Source organism: Castanea sativa, chromosome 10 (genome assembly GCF_040712315.1).
Source record: "Castanea sativa cultivar Marrone di Chiusa Pesio chromosome 10, ASM4071231v1".
In the NCBI taxonomy this organism is placed as follows: Eukaryota; Viridiplantae; Streptophyta; class Magnoliopsida; order Fagales; family Fagaceae; genus Castanea; species Castanea sativa.
This window is the reverse complement of record NC_134022.1, coordinates 34,219,193-34,239,714: the sequence shown is the minus strand read 5'-3', so window position 1 is coordinate 34,239,714 and position 20,522 is coordinate 34,219,193. Positions and strand designations below refer to the sequence as shown.

General features: G+C 36.2%; 2 protein-coding genes across 2 annotated transcripts; both read right to left on the bottom strand.

The window, feature by feature from the left end:
* Nucleotides 1-2,102: 2,102 nt before the first annotated feature.
* On the bottom strand, nucleotides 2,103-12,518 carry LOC142613613 (lysine-specific demethylase JMJ21). Its single transcript, XM_075786039.1, has 16 exons — nucleotides 12,180-12,518; nucleotides 10,787-10,897; nucleotides 10,541-10,596; nucleotides 10,235-10,377; nucleotides 9,090-9,287; nucleotides 8,802-9,001; nucleotides 8,312-8,411; nucleotides 7,629-8,204; nucleotides 6,062-6,184; nucleotides 5,869-5,949; nucleotides 5,439-5,770; nucleotides 5,069-5,326; nucleotides 3,665-3,749; nucleotides 3,312-3,534; nucleotides 2,678-2,843; nucleotides 2,103-2,597 (listed from the first exon to the last, which is right to left on the bottom strand). The coding sequence occupies exons 1-16, from the start codon at nucleotides 12,326-12,328 to the stop codon at nucleotides 2,459-2,461; spliced, it is 2,940 nt and encodes a 979-aa protein (XP_075642154.1). The 5' UTR covers nucleotides 12,329-12,518; the 3' UTR covers nucleotides 2,103-2,458.
* A 3,551-nt stretch (nucleotides 12,519-16,069) lies between these two features.
* Nucleotides 16,070-20,284, bottom strand: LOC142612679 (phospho-2-dehydro-3-deoxyheptonate aldolase 1, chloroplastic-like). Its single transcript, XM_075784811.1, has 5 exons — nucleotides 19,547-20,284; nucleotides 19,152-19,429; nucleotides 18,157-18,433; nucleotides 17,562-17,807; nucleotides 16,070-16,546 (listed from the first exon to the last, which is right to left on the bottom strand). Exons 1-5 carry the CDS (start codon nucleotides 20,096-20,098, stop codon nucleotides 16,289-16,291), a joined length of 1,611 nt encoding a protein of 536 aa, XP_075640926.1. The 5' UTR covers nucleotides 20,099-20,284; the 3' UTR covers nucleotides 16,070-16,288.
* Between the last annotated feature and the right edge of the window lie 238 nt (nucleotides 20,285-20,522).

The window sequence follows — 20,522 nt, the reverse complement described above, 5'->3', positions numbered from 1 at the left end:
TGGGCCAGTAGCCGTTCTTGGTTGTTTGTATGCAACAACACTAGAAACATGTGCACAGATCTGGCTTGTTATTTTTCAATTAAGGAAGTTTAATAGATGAACATGTGCACGGATTAAGCTTCAATTTATAATCTACCTTTTATGATCAGCAATTCTCCATCTTGATGACTAACTAAAATTCACTTGGTACCAATTACCTAGACAAACAATAAAACAAATTTTTACCAAGAAATTAATTAATTAATTTTTTAAAAATAGAAACAGATTGTTAAAATTGAAAAAAAAAAAGAAGTGAAAAGTGTGTGTATGGGAAGTATGAGGTTTATAAAGAAGCAAATTGCAATCTATTCAACTAAGGTTTATAGATGGCTACATACCCTCCATTAAACCAAGGGCAAGGGTCAAGGGGTCACAGTTTGGTCCTAGATTTCTTTCAAGGAATTAAGTTCAATAGGTGGACACGGGCGTTGTTGCTGTCAAAAACCACGAATGATGGAGGAAGCCAAGGATGGCTAGATCGGCAACTAAAAAGACGAGCAGTGGTGGGACAATGAAGTCCGGTGATGGGTGGCCTCTCTCTCCTCTCAGCTTCTCTTTTCTCTCTCTTAATCGGTTTGAGCGTTTGGCTTGTGGTAATTTAATTGCACATGAGTTCACTTGAGGTCACTTAAATGACAGATTAAATGATAGATTAACGTATGTCTCAATTTGACACATGTGAAGTTTATAGAGCAAATTGGCTAAAAGAAAAGTTCAGAGAGTGTAATGACTATTACACCAAAATTCAAGGAGTCTCTTGGCATTTTTCCCGATCTTAGATCACTCCAACAATTTTATCAATTTACTTCTTTTTTTTTTCTTCTTTTTTAAGTTCTAGATATTGATGGGCTTGCTCTTAATTTTGATGGTTGGGCCTCTTTTTGTACGACTTTGGAAATCCCAACTCATCTCATCCCTCTCTTCATGAGTCTGTGATTATCTTTAATAATGTTAATGAGTTGGTTCCCTTTGTTGCATTTAGTCCCCTTAATAAGATCTCGCTCTTACCGTTAAAAAAAAAGCTTGACCTTATTTGATAAGAAAATAAGTGAGGATTGAACATATAATCTAAGTAAGTGATAAGTTCAAACTCTAATCATGTTCAAATATAATTTAAATGAACCAAACTCAAATTTCTAGTACTAGACTCGGTTCAATTCTTTTACAACCCAACATGACACATATAATACGTTAAAAGAGTAAAGTTTTATGTTTAAATGTGGTTGCTTTTAATGTCTTCCTATATTGTCATACAGGAGCGATGAACTAAATCCCTCTTCAAAAAAGTTTTCATGGATCGAAAATAATAATAATGATAAATAAATCTTGCTAAGTCAAAGTGAGCCTCAAATGAAGCACCCATGAAGATTGATGTGATTGTCAAACCATTTTGTCTTTAAAGAGAAGCTTCTTTTTTATAACTGCAATATCCAAATACGAGAACTAGGGGTATCCGATTGTTTTGTTTTTGTTGTTTTTTTTTTCTTTTAAGTGAAATAATGTTATTGTAAAAAATAGAGCACAGCTTATTTTTTCTTATATAAAATATAAAAACATATATCATATAACATATGATGAGTGATCAATTATGGCCAATTTTTTAAATTCACTATTGACCATTGAACCCGGCATCCATTGCTTTCTTAATTTCTTTTCAATCTCCATCATCGTCAAAAACCATTGTCATTGGTTAACACGAATCGATTTTGGCTAGTTTTATCGACACCAATAGGTGGATGAAATTTTGGTTAACACAAAATTTTCATAATATTTTTTTACAATTATTGAGATGGTATGTTGTTATCAATATTAATAAAAATGATGACAGTAGCCTATGAAAAACTAATGTCACTCTAATCACAATTTGTCACATCAATTATAATTAAAAAAGATTGTGCAAAGAGTTGTGTCAATTGATTTGCACTTTTTGTTCTTGGTGTTTCTAATCGAGACATCTAGTGTTTAAATCGCTCCTCCTTCAACTATCCAATTATTAAAAAAAAAAAAAAATTGTGAAATACTGTCCCTAGCATTAATGTAACATTAATAGGAACGCTGTAAGATAAAAATATGAAATAAGTCAAGGATAAAGATTCAAGTCGGTGTATGCAGTTGCGTAGAGCATTTCATCATCCTCATGAGGTTACAAAAAAATTTAAATGTTCTCTTCATTTTTCCCTTAAAACAATTATGGGTGTAATATAAAATCAATTAAACAACTCTACAAATATAAGAAATAAATTATTACAAAATATTACCGGTCTTTTTGTGTTTGTCATGCGTATATTTTTATTTTTTAAAGGAAAAAAAAGGATTAGATGAGACCACTGCTATAATATATAACACAGTGGCAACAAATGATTCCTTAAAAAATAGTGTTGAACTCTGAATAAGAGAGATAAGCAGGCAAGACAATTTATCAGGGAAAGCCTTTGTAGTTATTTAACTCTCCCCATACTGCCAGTTCAACTTCTTCCCACGACTTGGCCGTTCTGAGTTCTTTCCATATACCAAAGATTGCTCCCAAAATATTCTCATCGTGCAGAATACAATAGCACCTACATGCATGAAAATATCCAAATAAATCCCACATTTGTAAATATGACATTATTGACATAGATAGAGGCCATTTACTTACATGGTGAGGTATGAAAGTCGTCCAAATTTATCACCACCCTCCACTGATTCACACTCTGACATTCTTCTGAAAGGAAGTTTATAGCTCTTCAGAAAGTGCTTAAGGAGATTTGGATCACCTCTAAATACATCTAAATATATGGGGATCAAATCCATAATTGGATCGCCTGCAAATCATATAAAGGATCAATAAGGTATCGTCAAAATGATCAAAAGAAACTCATGTATATGGACAAATACTTTTTCTATATAAAGGTTGTACTATCTTTCAATGGCAGGTGCAACAAGACAAGTGAAAGAAAGTTGCATTAATAGATTGGAAACTAACTCAGGTAAAGGCAGCCAGAATTCTGGTTAAGATTGGGACAGTTTAAAAGCTTACACACCCTTCTCTCCCAATAATTACCCTGCACTAAAATTACCCTGTGTATTTAAATACACATTGTACTGCAGAAATAGATCCTTCCTTTATTCAACCCAATCATAATATGTATTAAATTTAATTAATGATTGGTCATGTCGTGTCATGATATTAGGGCCCTCTAAGCTCCATGCTTAATATAGAAGTCTAAACAAAGGCAGAACAATCAGATAGCTTTACATGGAAATGTAACTGAATTAGTGAAAGCACTAACCTACGGAAAGATCACTGAAATCAAGAATGTAGCTAGGACACCATGATTTTCCCTTCAAACCATCATCGTGGCCATTAGAAGCATCATCCACCAGGCCATCATGTTCAGCATTTTCACTCAAGCGCAAAGTAACTGAGCTTGGTTCCATGTGAATATTGTCATCCATAATATCCGTGTGTATCCAAGAGCAAGGTTTACAAACTTTCTTTAGGCCATTTTCACCCTGAAGTCAAATAAGAGCAAGATAAGTAAATATACATTTGTCACAAAGAGACTAATCCATCAAATTATATTTTAATAAAAGAGCAATGTCCTTCAAATAATCAAACAAGATGCTGGAATGGGCAAGAGACCTCAAATATATTAAGCAAGTTGGCAAAATCATCTGGGATGTATTCATCGACTTTTTCTATTAGTGTGTTAGGAATCGGATCTCCCCTACAAAGTGCAACAAAAAAATATTAGAGGTCTCACACTAAACTCTTTGATGCCATATATAAAATGCAAAATGTAGCTCAATTTACATTCCAATATATGGACCAAGAGCATCATCACTCAAAAATTCAAGAAACAGATAACAAGTTGTAATTAAAAACCAAATCTTCAGCAGTACAGGATAAAGAGCTTGCAAATCAAAGCACAGTATGCATGCATTAGTATAGGCACATGCATGCATTACAAAATCACTACAAAAATCTCAGGTGTTTGCTCTGGATATATTTGATTGAAAGTAAAAAAAGGTAGATAGACCTAAAAATAAAAAGCCGGTACAAAGCACTAGTTTAATCCAATGAATTTGGTTGGAACACAATCTCTCTTTAATTAAGCTTTAGAAAGCATAGAAACTCTCAGTCCCAAGTCCCAACCCAATGAAGAACTAATTAGGTTACTCAGACATGCAACAACAATCAGGCTGTTCCATTCCATTCCACCACCAAAAGTCAATGCCTTGACTGACAAAATATCAAGACACAAAGACCCCATTAGCAAGAAAGTAATTAATCAACAAATCTTTTCCTTGAAAATCCACTAAAGCGGGATCACTACCCTCAAGAATATAAATATAATGACCAAGAACTGAGCACACTCAGTCAATTTAAGGCTATTACATATATGCCACTTCTCCTTAACCACAATTGTTATATTAGTCACTTTTCAACAAGACATCCATGTGCACTGCTACTGGACCCTGTTCTGACACCTACAGAACTGTCCACTTTATTTTATCCTACAAATGTGCAAAACAAAAGATGCCTTTTTGTTATGTTATTAGCACACAGTATTTGTTTCTAAACTTACGCTATGGATTTTCAGCAAGCACTCACAAAACATAGATATAGAGCTCAAAAAATTCATAAAATAACCAACACACAAGACAAAAGTGTGTCCTACTAGATAGATTTGGGATTTGTCATGTCTAACTACCTTTCATGTAACATAAACAAAACTGCATTTATCCACACAACATGCATTTTTAACAAAGATATGCAGGTAAGTACCAATGAGTACCATAAGCAAAATAATTATGAAGGTCTATGTGTCTGTCTACTGTCCAACATAAATACAGGCTTATCCAACACAACTATCTGCAAACAATAAACAACACTCAGCAGAGTCAGTGTTGTTCATTGTTTGGAGATAGTTGTGTTTAATAATAAGATATAAAAACTAGGACCATGTTTGCCTCATATTTTTTGGTATATCTTCATTAACTAACAATTGCAGATAGATGTTCTTCTGTGAAAGCATAGGCATACCATTTAGACAGACGGCTGGTTACATCCTTCCTCTTCTTCATTAAAGTTTTGATGAAAATTTCCCATTCTACTTGAATGTTTGAATTATTAGGAACAGCCTCCATATGACAGTTAATATAGGCCAATTCCAAATGCTGTTCAAAATCCGAAAAAATTGAATAATCGAGAGGTGGAAGAGGCAAGAGATGAAGGTTACGGAGCTTCTCTCCCAGAAAGGAAGCTAAGCTTAGTGTATCTTCCCATGACAGTCCATCTCTTCTGCAAACAGAATATAATTGCATCAAGGTCAATTATGGAACTTTGATAAACCCAATAGTTTGCTGCATTGCAACTAAAAATAGAAACTATAATAATCATCCTAGTAGCTTACAATTGAGCAAATATCTTCCCCTTGCATCTTTTTGTTACAATATAAGGCCATATCCCACTGCATCTTGCTGAACTACTCAATTCATGCATTGACATCCCAGCTTTTCTATATTCAATTTGTTTCTTGTTCCATACACCAAAGGGATATCCATCTACTTTGCACTTTTCTGGAACCAGATTGCTCTTAGAAATCACATCAGGAACTCCTTTGCCGTCCCAAGGAACAACGGTATAAGACCCATTTTCCAGATAAAGAATCCCACTCGCCAAAACATCAGGAATGTAATTCTTCAGAGGCGAGTTGACTTTATGTAGTAGATTGTAAAACTCCAACTGTTAACAGGCAGTATAAAAAATAAAATAAAAATAAAAAACAAAATTAGATTCGTATAAAAGGTGTAATTGGATCAAACCTAAATGTAAGATCGTACCTCAGTGCCAATACCATAAAGAGAGTCTTCCAACCCTCCTTCAACAAATATTTTAATTACGTGGTTTTCCATAAGATAAACCTGTTGAGAAAATTTTGGGCATATTACCAAAAGTAGAATCTGAAAGTTAAACAGAAAGCATTTGTATCTTTAGAGAACCATGAGTGATTATACATTTGATGAACTAACTTACTGGATTGCTACCAGTGCCAATAGGGAGCCTATCATCATCTGAGGGAGAAGGCAAATCGTGGAAAGCACAAATTTCTGTCAGGCGTTCTAACCATTTGTCCGCATTTAGTGCAAGACATGCTCCCTAAGACATTTCAGAGCAAAAAATGAAACGACAGAGACAGGAAGAAAAGTATAACAGGCACTTCTAGCAACAAGGCAAGTCCCCAAAAAAAAATCTATTAGACAAACTTGTAAATCAGTAAGGTGGATTACAAATTATGTAAATGAACTGGCAAACATAAGAGGCACAGAAAACGCATAAAGGGTAGCCCTCAAAACAGATCTCCCTGGAAAACAAGCCACCTCAATGATCATAATTAGTCCAAGCAAAAGAATCAATTATTTGTCTCACTGCTGGTAAAAGCTTGCTTAAGCACAAAGCACGAAGCATCATAAGCTAGTGGCCTTACACCTCTAAAGCAAGGTGCATTTGCAGCAACACACCTTAGGCACACTTTTTAGAATCTTTTTAATTAATATTAATAATAAACAACTACATGTTTAATGTAGTGGTCAAATCTAAATGCCGCTGATATTCACTGTGGATTTGTTACACAAAAGTCAATTTTATGGTATGCTATGATACACATAAGCCCACCCCTCCACTCCTTTACAAATTCAAGAAGGAAAAAAAGTCCATTCAGCACTGCACTCCAAAAACCACTCATCCTCACAAAAGGAGACTCAAGCAAGACAAATTTTCTCTCTCTCCCCTCTCTTCTCTGTCATTTTTTTTCCTTGCTTCACTCTCTCTCTCTCTCCTCTGCTTGATCCAACAGATAGGACCACTATGTTTTTTAACTTGTCCTTCTGTTCTGTCCTGAAACCCCACAACCCCGCTCACTCTGCTTCCCCTTGGTCTTTTGCTTCATCCTAAAACCCACAACCTCCCTTCCTCCCCTTCCCCTGTGGTCTTTCTGCTTGGTACCGAAACCCATAAACCAGTTCAAATTCTACCAAAATATGTATATCTCAACAACGAACAATCGTTGAAATATCTTAACCCAGATGTTTTACCAAAAACAAGAAGCATCTGCATTGCATTGTTTTTGTTAGCCATTGAAATCGTCAATTAACATCCTATTGATCCCTTGGTTCTTATATTATATTAATAATTATTTCAAATTTATTACATTATTTTCTAAAAACTTGCACTTTACTTCAATTAGACATGTGCTTACGCAGTTACGCTTTGTGCTTAGGCTCTTGGGGGCCTTCGCACTTAAGTGTGCCCTGCACTTTTACCAACACTGATTTGTCACTTAAGAGAGTTTTGACTGACTGTCAATGTGACAGAAAAGATCCGATAAGTAGGATCAGCGGGTCCACTCTAAGAGAAGGTGATTATTAAGGTCTCTAGGAAGAAAGGGAACCAACAAGCAATTCCGCTTGTAGACCTTCTATGGAGTACAATATTAACACCGTAGCTTTGTTAAATATTACATTACTGCTTGCTTCCTTATTTAGTAAATTCAACTCTCAGCTTGATGAGTGTAAAGAAATAGGCCAAAAAGGAAAAAATTTACCTTCCATATTAGCTCTCTCATTCCTGGTTTTCCAACCCAAAGCCTGGATAACCATTCTCTCATTTCTCGTTGTCCCATGCAGTTGCCTAAGCTCCAAGGAGAATTGTAGTGATCTCTCTCTTTATCCAAAAACATGGATAAGAAATTTATATCATATGAGAAATCTTGTTTCCACACATTATATCTTTTAGAGGCACTGGTGATAGTTCCTTCAAAATTGGGGTCATCTCCAGGTTTCTGAATTCTGACCCTCTTCTCTTTCCTAGTCAGTTCTGAGTAACTACAATCATCTTCACCAGAGAATATATTCTTGTCAGCATCCTCAAAACTACCTTCACCAAAAGCGAGCAGTCCAGCACGGCAAACTCCTTTATGTTGATAACCAGGAGCCATATCCAAACATACAAATTCAAAGTTTTTGGAATTCGCAAAGTTCTGTGTCACAGCAATAGTGGTTTCCAGATTTAGGACACAATGCCACCATCCACTCGGAACAAAAATGGTCTCCCCAGGTAGTTGGGTACACTCAATTGGCTTGTCTTCATCAGCAAGTAGTGGATAGAAATCTAGCCACCACTAAACAAATCCACAAAAGAAAAGAAAAAAAAGCCAATCAAGATAAATTGAATGAGCTATAAAATAGAAGAATAAATCATGAAGACTGCAGTTTCTGCATTAAATACCTGCAGTGATGACGGAGTCTCAACATTAACATCACCATCTTCATCATTTACATGTACTGTGACTCCCATGGGTACTCTTCCTGGAGGATACAACGCCCACCTATTCAACATGATTGACATATTACATCATAGCCAGTAATTTCGATCACAGTGAAGCAAGACAAAGTGCGAAAGATCTTATGCAGACAATTATGTGAAATTCACATGATCTACAGCAAAATAAATCCTGAAGACAGAACTCCAATTAATCACAGAATGGAAGTATCAGAGTCAACATGCTTTTTTATTTACTCACTATGGAATCACATCAACATACAAGAACCTGGACTGCCACCGAAAAATAAAAATAAAAATAGTTTCACTATGTGCACACTGTTTCATCAACTGCCAAGTACAAATAGGCATTGGCTGTGGCAGATATAACAGACATGAATTAAGTGGGGCAGAACCAAAGCACAGATAACACTGTTAAGCAGTTGTGTGATTTTACCTTTTACGACCGCACAGAAGGGTATTCCAGGCACTCGTAAGAGCTGGATCAACATGCCAAGAGGCACCAGACCTCTCTGGCCCAATAATAAGCCATCTAAATGGTGGCCGCTCATCTCTACCTAAGACATCAAAAAAGTCTTCTTGAAATAGATGAGGCACACTGTAATCCTTCAACAAACCAGGTGCAACTTCCCCAAACTGCAAGAAAGTGAGAATATCTTCAGATCATTAAAGAAACAACAAAAAACATAAAACTGTAAGTACTTTTGCACAATTAGAGGAGCACCTTGTCATCAAAAATATATAGGGGATCCTCATCATGCTGAAGTTTCATGTATGAGACATAGTCTTTGAATTTCATCAAGATTTTCTGTGCACTCTTTTGAGAAATCCTGAATGCTGTATCTCCATAGTTCAGCAATAACTGGTCAGTTGTCCATGCATGCCTTGCTGGCCAATTATCTGCCAGTCCAGTAACCAAAACCTGGTACATGTTTCAACAAAAATCCATGTGAATAAAATAGACTCAGAAATGACTAAAATAATATAGGAATATCTATTACAGAGAAGAAGGTAGCATATGCTGGAAAAGTATCATGATTTCATCTAGAGTTTTCCTTTTCCATTTATCATTAAAAAGAGAGAAAGAATAGCCAGTTAGACTGGAAATTATAAATATGAGAGGTATGATAGTTAAGAACAGCAAAAACATGTTTAAAATCACACATAGTCGGAACATGTACATTGGAATTAGCAATGTCTGCATTTGTAGTTCTAATAGCAGTGGTATGGTGGAAGTGGGAAAAAAGGTAACAGACATTCGAGCGGCATAGGTGTTTTGGTGGTGACTATGCTAGTAAATGTGGTTGGCAGGGTAATGGTGGTGTCTGCCAAGTAGAGGTGGCAGCAATGTAATGTGATGACAGTGTTGGTACAATAAAAGCAGTGGTAGCATGTGAATGATATCGGCAGCATCATTAGCAATAGGAAGCTGCTGATGTCTTTGTGGTTGAAGTGGTGGTGGGGGTGGGGGTGCAGATGCATTGACAATGGTGGTGAAGTGATGGCTTCAGTGGCCGTGACAATTGATTTAGTGGTCTGTGTGGCAATGGTGGCAAGCATGTTGATGGTTTGTGGGCAATTGTGGCAATTTCTTTAAGAGGAAAACATATCACCAGAGCAACAAAGAAATTAATTAGTCAAGTGCAGTAACATAGATTAATATAAAATAAGGAACATCAAATGAGGTTAGTGTCCATAGATGTGACATCATTACAAGAAAGGGATCAATCGAATGAAGAGAAAAGTGGGTTAAACTGTTTAAGTATGACATAATAAAACTAAATGAGAAATGGTTTTGCAGTTAATGATTTGGAAGACAATGGAATCAGAAAAATCTCATTAATTGAATATGAACCCTTATCACATTACCGGTTTCTTCCCTTCGTACTGATGATAAAACTCTTCTAAAGAAAGGTCCTCCTTTCTTTCCACAGTACCCTTATCAAAAGAAAATCCATCCAATGTGGTATTGCTCCTGTATAATCTTCTGTACAAGAATAAAGAATTGAATCCTGCAAGAAGTTATATAAAGTTATAAACAATGACCTAACGACTTCAGAGTTTCTTTAATTTTTAAGTAGAAAATCCTTCAGAAACAATTGTGTGCAAATCAATATTAAGATGAGAAAAAGAATCTCTGGGAAGAGTTATTGAACAATGTAGGAAAACCGGTACCATCAAAATACAGTGGTTTTCTGCAAGGTTCTTCATATTCACTGGGCAGATGCTCCCTGTGTCCAAAGGCATGACAACGATTTATAATACATAATAAAACAAAAAATTGGATTCAAATTTTAATATCTCATGAAAATCCCAAGAATAAAAATATTTGATGACAACAACAAACAATAAACCTAGCTTCAAACCCCAACAAATGACCCTAATATTAAGAAAACTTATAGCATGAACTGTGAGACATACACATAAAGAGCTGTTTTCTTCCATGAGCCTTTGTACTGAAGAGGACCATTTAGACTTTTAAGGCACAGACTCATCCACAATGGTTCTTCATTGCATAGTATGTACATCACACTGCATATTAGAAAGAAACAAAACTTAAGGAATTATAGTACTAGTAGGGAGATCAGATATTAGCCACATACACTTCATTCAAGCTTCTTTAAGGCAGTAAATGACATACAACTAGATCAACAAATACCCAGCAAAATTCACTAATTGAAACAAAACCCATGATGCTGATGAGATCTCTGTTGTTATCTTAAAATGCATGAAACTGTAGTGAAAAGTAATGAGACCGGGAAATGAATTAATAACCACGAAGCTAATATGTTTTAGCATGTATCCATTCTACACAAAAATTAATTCAATCATACCCAGGAGTTACATTTTGCTTTTATGTGGCTAAAATACGTTCACTTTTTGGCAAGTTATACATAGACAAAGATTCCATAAACCATAGGGAGCACCTGGGTTTGAATCCCTCATCCCCACTTGTTGTAAGGAACAAAAAATAAAAAATAAAAAATGCACTAATACCTAAATTTAGGCATATTTCTGAAAACATCACTCATCAATACCGACCACTAACACACCAAACTCTAACACGTTACTCAACACTTAATAGCTTTCTAACATGCCAATTTTAATAAACTTCATCTTCCTGCAGTAGATGAATACATTGGAAAGCATTGGAAAATGATCCTCTCAAGTTCAAGTCTAATGGAGAGACTCTATTTCACGGATAAGATTTTATTCCTTTCTACCCAACAGAATGACGTGGCACTAGATACACCTTTAAATTTGTAATATCGAAACGTGGGGCACATTCCTAAAAACACCACTCATCAGTACAGACCATAAACACCCCAATTTCATCTTCTCGAATTAGATGACTGCATATGAGCGGGTCAGATTTCAGGGTTAAGATTTTACTCCTTGTATATAACAATGATAAAGAGCAATCATCGTGGAGCGGACGCAATAGATTGAAAGTCTATACTAGAAATACTTTTAGATTCATGATATTTAATATTTAATCCAAATCATGAAATGGATCCATTTGAAATGCAATAGATCTTTTTCCGACTATATTATGGTGCAAAAAAAAAAGAAGAAGTAATCACTACTAATATGTCTCCCTAATTCGCAATTCTTGCTGCTATGCCTCAAACCTTAGTTATTTACAACTAAACAAGCTCTCGCTTATTCAAAATACAGTCCAAATTTTACGTAACGAAGAAATCAAATTCAAAATTCGAGCTCAGCTATGAATTAGGAATTAGGAATTAGGAAATGGAAGAAATGTGTCAATGCCTACTATGAATTGAAATTGAAATTACAAAACAAAAAAAACCTGCTGACGCAAGCGAAGCGAGCAACGTCGCGAGGAGTGAGGTATTCCAAAATAGCGCAGACGGTTTCGTCGGGAAGGACCGAAAGGTCTCCGAGAGCGTCGGTTCTGCGATCTCTGGGCCCCAAAGTCTGGGCGTCAGGCTCATCCATTGCGATGTGAAAATTGGGATTGGAATTAGAACTTATTAGGGTCTCCTCTCTCTCTCTCTCTCTCTGTGTAGTGTAGTGTAATGTGGGGTTTTGGTGCGTTTTAATTTTGGCGAGAAGTAAACTAAGAACTGTGAACGCGGGGATTTGGAAGAAAGAAGAGATGGCGGGCTTTGGATTCGCGTGAAGAGGATGATAGCTTACGCAACAACTCTGCGCGTGCGGACCGTGTTTCTTTTCTTTGTGCGTGCTGCTTACTGTGTGCCTCGAACCTTCACGTCACGCCCGCGAGATCTGCTTGTTTTTATTTACTTATTTTTAACCACTTTTGTTTTGATGAAAAATATTATATGAGAAAATATATATATATATATATATATATATATATATATATTTTGTGTATGGTAATATAAAAAAATATTTTAAAAAGAGTTAAAGAAAAACTATTACTTGACTTGCTTTATTTAGTTTAGTATGAGATTGATTTATTTTTAATTTGGTAAAATTTTTTGAGATATTATTTTATCTTATTTAAAGCTAAATAAGGAAAGTTAAAAAATTATTTTTTAACTCATTTTGAGATTGTTACAAAAATAAGAAAATAAGATAATTTTCAAGAGAATAAATTATTTATATTTCAAAAAACATTAATATCAAAACTATGTAGCTCTTTCTCTAATTTTTTTTTTAAAGTAGATTGTTAGATTAACAACTTCTTATTTGACAAGATCTTTACAAATCCCACATTGACATGCAGATTGTGGATATTAAGAATGGCTTGAACCAAAAAATTAATAATAGGGCAATGCTAGTACCACAACTTCTGTTACAACTTACCATATGGTGAGTTATGACAAAAGTTGTGGTACTAACATTGCTCTCTATAACGAGATAGATTGACACTTAATATTAAACCCTTCACATGAGGTCACTCTATAAAGGTCATTTTCATTTATTTTGATTATATTTCATATCAATATATATAATAATATATCGTTTGAAAATTGGTAAGAAGGGAGACTTGCTTTGACAATAGAAAATGATGATGGGAATGGACCTCTAGAACCGGCCATGAATTCAATCCTTGCCAAATTTCAAGTTAAACATAAACGCCTTGCGCTTTGGAGGATCGTGGGCCCCAAGCCCAATAGTTTAAGACACAATAGGCCCACAATCGAGACAAGCCGCTCACTGCACAAAAGGACATCCATTTGGATAGATTCATGTGGGTGCCAAAAGCTAGTTAGCGTTTCTCTTATAAGTCATCCTATTGGTGCGACAACAATAACCGTTTCAATGAAAGTGATCCCTTAACATAAAATGCCAGCTAAAATAGTTTTGTCATCAAGGTTTGAAGTAACTACTAATTTGATGTCACTAGAAAGTCCACGACCCGGCCTAGTAGTCCATCAGCCCACAGGGCTAATGGTGCCCCCACCTACTACTATTGAAGCTCATGAGTAGCCAACTAGCATAGTGCTTGAAGCTATGGGCTAATTTTCGAAATGTGACATAAGAGTAGAGAGACTCCTAAGATATCGTACTTAATTGCCTAAGTGATTATGTTAGTTATGCACTATACATTTTATTTTGTAGTTCAATTTTATTTATTTTTGAAATGAATAGTTGGTATTTAGTTGTAAAAGTTATATTTAATATATACTTTTTAGAATAAAGTTATTTTATATATACAAATGGATTGAGAGATGCAAATTTGTGTAGATGCTAACTTAGTTGGGATGTTCACATTTTGTAGTGAAGCAATTGTTACCGTCCTGATATGCATAATGAATATATCAATTCACTTATTTATTTCAACCAATATAAATTAGTCAATGGTTTTTTTTATGTATTTTTAATAGTTTAATTTGACATGTTGTGTTTTGTGACAAATAATATAATTATAATTTTCTGTTAAAATTTATAAGCCCATAAAACGCCCCCTAACGCCCAATAAAGGCTCATTAAAAGTCTATGAATAACCCATTAGACCTAGACCACATGTCTAGCATGCTAAAGCCAGGCATTGCCTATAGGTTGGGCCATAGGCTAGAGTTTTCTCTCTAAACCAACATTCCAACCCATAGGCCCAGTGAAAATGGGCCAAACTGACCCATGCCCATTTTTTACTCTTAATTTGAAGTGGATCTTATGGCTCCATTCTCCCTGACCTATCCACTTCACGAACTGCACTTCATTCATTCTCCAGCATGGTCACTTTCTTCTTCTTTTTTAAAAGGACCATAGTCACTTTCTAAGTAGGCAAGAGGGAGGAATCACGGAAACTTAAATCTTTTTGTAGTTGTACGTAGTGATATAGCATGGACGAATAGAAAGTTGTAAATAAGTTTCTTTGAAGTGAAGAGTAAGTCTGTCCCAATGAATGCTGCAAATGAAGCCCACAAAAGGTGTATAATGACCATCTCCAAGCTTGGGAAGCAGTGAAGGGTAAACCTCCAATTCATGAAATTTGATCTCCTTAGAGAATATATATATATATATATATATATATATATATATATATATATATATATATATATATATATATATATATATGGAGGAGCTTAGATGTCTATAAAGATTCCTGAAATTCTAAAAGAGGGGGTAAAATGTTTTTCCCAAAGGTGAAAACTTTTGTCTTGAAAATAAATGAGACTTTTGAATTTTATTTTTGTCTTTTTGTGTCGGCTGCTACTATTCTTGTCTTTTTGTGTTGGTTGGTATCATTCATAAATAGTATCTTGTCTGCTGGTACTATTCTGAATAGTGACCAAATCTAGAGCTATTTGGAACTATTCTAAGTAGTGACTAATGCTACCAGAATAGTCTAAGAACTGTCCAAATTATGGCCCTCGTAGGGATCTTAAAGAATCCTGGAAGGGGTCAAATGGTCGGTGACTGGTAGCTGCTTTTTAAAAGACGGGAGAAGTCTTTTCTTCTTCTTCTAACTGAGAAGCCTGGAGGAGCAATTGGTGGGCAAAATCTTTTAATTCTTTGCTAGATTTTCTAGCGACTGAGATGGATTCTAGGTTAGACTGAGACCTTATCTTTTGGGTAATGGCTCTGTGGACTAAAGGAGGGAAATCCTTATTTATCTGGTTAATGACTGGATCAATTTTGAGGTTATCCCACCATTTTACTAAGAATTCCCTGTTCAACAGATTGTTGCTGATTGCATAGGACCACATAATGATTCAATGGATATTATACATGATGGTCATGTGCAAGATTGCTGAAAACTGAGGGTAATCCTAAGAAATCCTTTCATGTGTCTATTATACCCATTCTTTATAGATAGTGAAAGGATCACTACCTATCCTTTTGGCCAGCCAGTTAAATTCAAGTTTCTCAGGAGCCCAAAAGCCCGAGAAATTAGCAGTCTCCAAAGGGTCTCCATCTCCAAAACCCTTAATCTGATCAATAGGAAAACCCAACACCTCAAATACCTTAAGGATGATTTAAGATTGATGGTCACTCCCTCCAATATATATATATATATCTGATGCATGAGATACCTTCTCGTAAAGTAAGATATCACTATTTCAGTATTCACCGTCATCCTACCAAGTTGAATACTATAGAAGGGTCTTACAATGTCATTGAGTTATAAAGTTTTTGGTTCAAAATATATATTGTTTATTTTTTCAAGAATCAATTGAATGGTATCTCAAATAAGAAAAATCTGATATAAAATTAGCTTTGAAATAACTTTTGACCGTACTATTTGGCCCCCACAACCAAGAATAAAATGCAATCATATCTTATATTCTTATGGAATAAATATATTGTTATCCATTTATTCCAGTGTGTTTTCATAGTCTCAAACCATCACTCTTCCTTTTAGTATACACACAATACACAACATAAATAACAGAAAATCCGATAGTGCTAATGCTAATATAACCACTATTAACGTAAGAAAAAGAGCACATTGGTGGGCTCTTAAAGCTTCACTGTAGAAGCCTAGAGGGCAAGAGCTTGCTGGGATGTGATCCTCCTCCTTCTTAGGCGCTCAGCAATAATGAAGGCAAGCTCAAGAGATTGTGAGGCATTGAGCCTAGGGTCACAGTGGGTGTGGTAACGTGAACTTAGGTCATCGAATGTCACCGTTCGTGACCCGCCAATGCACTCTGTCACGTTCTGGCCGGTCATCTCTAGATGAACTCCTCCCGGGTGACTTCCTTCTTGATCATGCACATCGAAGAATGCTCTCACCTCCGCCTGTCCAAATAAAATGAAGGTTCAATTGCATTCTACTGCCTAAAACAACTTTTCATACACAGTTAATAATAAGAACTTCTACTGTTTCAATTGTCAATAAGCCCCTATCTTCTCCCCAATCCCCCCAATTTTTTTTTTGTGCAACCATTGCATAATTTAACCATGGTATGGCTGGCTCCAATTAGATGGCTTCATTTAGATAGCTTAAGCTGACTTAGACTGTTTTCAAGTCAAGCGAGTTTTTAATCTTATATGGCAAAATCTAGCATTTTTATAATGCAAAATAAATTTCAAGGTCCATTATAGAGAACCATAACCACCCACCTACCAAAGTCATCATTTACAAAAATATCTTTTAAGAAACCTGAATTGACTATTTCACCCAAAAGTATCGCACAAGTTGTCCCTATTCCACCTACCACACCTAAATTATATTGTTTCATATGAGCCCATTGATATGATATGACGTTATTTGTGCTTAAAGCGATTGAATGCCCACTATTAGGACAATTGACTATTTTCCCTATCTAATTATCCAAATTTTCAAAGCTGGCTGTCCAACTAAATAAGCAATAGAATTGGCCCTATATGAAGTGCAAGCCTTGGTTCTAAAAGCAAATTGTGACAGAAATTGTATTAGCTGCAACTAAAATGCGTTTAATGTCTAGATAACGACATGACTTCAAGGGTAGAAAACTACTATGATTTTTAAAGTAATTAAAAGAAATAAAAATAAAATTTCTTGCATTTAATTCAGGGAAACAACACATTTTTAATCATTTCCAGTTTTGATGCTTAATAATTCATCTTCCCCCCACCCCCCCCCCAAAAAAAAAAAACCCCCATCTCTCCCTTATATATAAAACTCATTCTAAAACATGTTGGCTTTTCCAATTAATTATGAAAAATAAAGCTAAGTGGGTTCATAAGTAAAACATTACTTTGCAGCACGCAACTCTTAAGAGTTATTTTAACAAACAACTGATAAAATAGAAGTTAATGATGAGGGACATACCCTGATGGCATCAAAGGGGCGAGTTTTCAGACCGCAGGGAGCCTTTATGGTGTTTCCATGCATAGGGTCACTAACCCATGTGACAATTTGACCTGCTCTGCGGACTGCCCTAATTAGATGGGGAAGCTTCACTCTCATGTTTTCAGCTCCCATTCTTGTGATCACTGTTATCCTCCCAGGTTTGTTCTGAGGATTCAAAATCTCAATGAGCTTGACAAGCTCATTTGGATCCATCTTATCACTCACCTGCAGCACAAGCACAACTCTATATGTTATTCACCTCAGATACTATTATCAAATAACATCTATAAGAATCTTGCACACATTGATACACAAATATCAAAACCAAACAGCATCCAACCCAAAGTGGGTGCTAGAGAAATGATCCACATGACTTCGAGCTTACTAATACTTCAAATCATGGACTAGAGCCATGTGAAATTTAGTAATTCGAATAAAACCAGCTTGGCCAGCATCCAAATCAACTTGACTTGGGTGTTTTCATTCACCCATTCAATTTAAGTATTGTCAGTATCAAATCATCATATAACCAATGTTTATGTGACTGAATTAGAAGAACATAAAGTATAGTGACCTTGATGCCTAGTGGATTCGCAACCCCTCTTAGAAACTCAACATGGGCACCATCCAGCTGCCGGGTACGTTCCCCAGCCCAGATAAAATGGGCTGAGCAGTCATAGTAAAGGCCTGAAGTTGAATCCATCCTAGTAAGTGACTGCTCATATGGCAAAAGCAAGCATTCATGTGATGTCCAGAACTCAGTTGTTGTCATGATAGGATGGTCAACTGTGAGTCCAGCAGCAGACATGAATCCAAGGGCCTCATCAACCCGATTAGCTAGTTCGCGATACCTGCCACACCAAGGCAATGATTAACAACCTAATATTAATCACAAAAGATAATCCAAGCTTAAACACAGTCCAAATTTGAATCTCCAAATTTGATTTAGCTCATCATAGTTTAGGAATCTAATTATGAATTATCATTAGACAATTAAAGTATAGGTATTGACTACCCAACAGAATCTTCCTTTGGATAATTTCGGAACAATAAATTCACATGGTAAAAATGGGATGATATCATGGATCTAAAATCTAAATTGTTTGATTCCAAATGACAAAAAACACGTGAAAATGATTCCAAATGCCCAGATTTAGAACGGACCAATAAGAAATAGACTAGTGCTTTTACTATTTTACTCCCAAAGGAGGGTTATTCTGCATATAACCTAAAACAAACAACCGACAACCAAATAAAGCAGCAAGTGATAAGGATGGATATGTTTTTTATGGTTGGAAATTTATCACTTTATCAGTTCTAAACGACTAGCATAGAGAAGAGAAGATCATCAAAGCAGACACGGCAGGAAAAAAAAATATAAAACATGTCAAAACGAGCAAACAAACTAAAATTTAGGTGTAAAAATCGTTTACTTCTCTGCCCCAGATAGTTCCAAGAAAGTACTATTCAACCAAGACCAACCAAACGAACCAGAAAAAAAGTACAAACAAACAAAAAAACGTAAAATAAAGGAACCAAAGTGAATCTGAATTCTGAAAATAAACATACCTATCTCCCTGCTCGCTGTGCTCAGTGAAATCCAAATTCCACTGTGTCACCCTCTGCATAGCAGCATAACCTCCGGTAGCAAAGGCTCTGAGAAGGTTCAAAGTGGCTGCAGATTGACAATAGGCCCTAATCAACCTCTGTGGGTCTGGAATCCTTGACTTCTCATTGAAAGCATCTCCGTTCACATTGTCACCTCTGTAACTCGGCAGCTTCACACCGTCCTTCTCCTCAAACGGCTCTGATCTTGGCTTTGCGAACTGACCCGCCATTCTACCAACCTATAAAAAGTAAAAACACGAATTCATGCAAAAGATTAAATTTTTATAAAAAACCCAGATTTTAATTTACTTTAATTTCACTAAAAAATATATAAAAAGTTTGGATTTTGAAGGGACCTTGACAACGGGCATTTGACCACCGAACATCAAAACGACACCCATTTGGAGGAGAATCCTGAAGGTGTCACGGATGTTATTGGCATTGAATTCCTTGAAACTCTCAGCGCAATCCCCACCTTGTAAAAGAAAAGCGTTGCCTAAAGCAGCCTCAGCAAGCTTCTCCTCAAGGCTCCTAGCCTCACCAGCGAACACAATCGGAGGGAAAGCCTCGAGCGTGTCAAGAACAGAGTTGAGCTCCTTCTGATCCGGGTACTCCGGCAATTGAAGCGCCTTCTTGGTCTTCCAGCTATCCACGGCCCACTTCTGTGAACCCGCATTGTGGGTCGTTGTGGTTGTCTTCGTTGGTGTCGGCGTTATCTGCTGCTTCGGAGTTTTGTCAGAGACGATGGGGTTCTTTGCAGGCTCAGCGGCGTGGACGGCTGAGATTGAAGGGACTGATCTGGGCTTGACAGAAATGGAAGGTTGGTGGGGTTTGATGAAAGACTGTGTTTGAATGAAAGATTTGGTGGGAATCACAGCGCTGCTAGCACTGCTGCTTGTCAGAGCCATTGTTTTTTTTTGTTGGCTTCTAATATTAGAGAGATAGAGAGATGTGTTTGTTTGAGAGGGGTACCTGTACCTGAAGCTGAAGAGATAGGAAGAGTAATGTGAGATAGAGGGGGGTTTTTATAAAAAGGATTTGGGTACAATGTATGTGGGTTAGAGCTGAGGGGCGTGGGATATAGAAATGGAGTCTGGTAGAAGAGACGTGGCGGGGGTAGCTCAGGGCCATTTCTGGAATTTCGGAATTTGGTAGAGCATTTTTAGGATATATTATAGTTTTAGGGTTCTTTTTCTTCACCTACTAAGTAATCGCCACTTACCAGCTCAAGCAAATTATTTGAGCTGGCGTGAAGCCGAGTTTCAAACGAGCCGAAATATTTTTCCCCTTTTTTTTTTTTTTTTTGTGTGTGTGTGTTATATTTTACAAAAA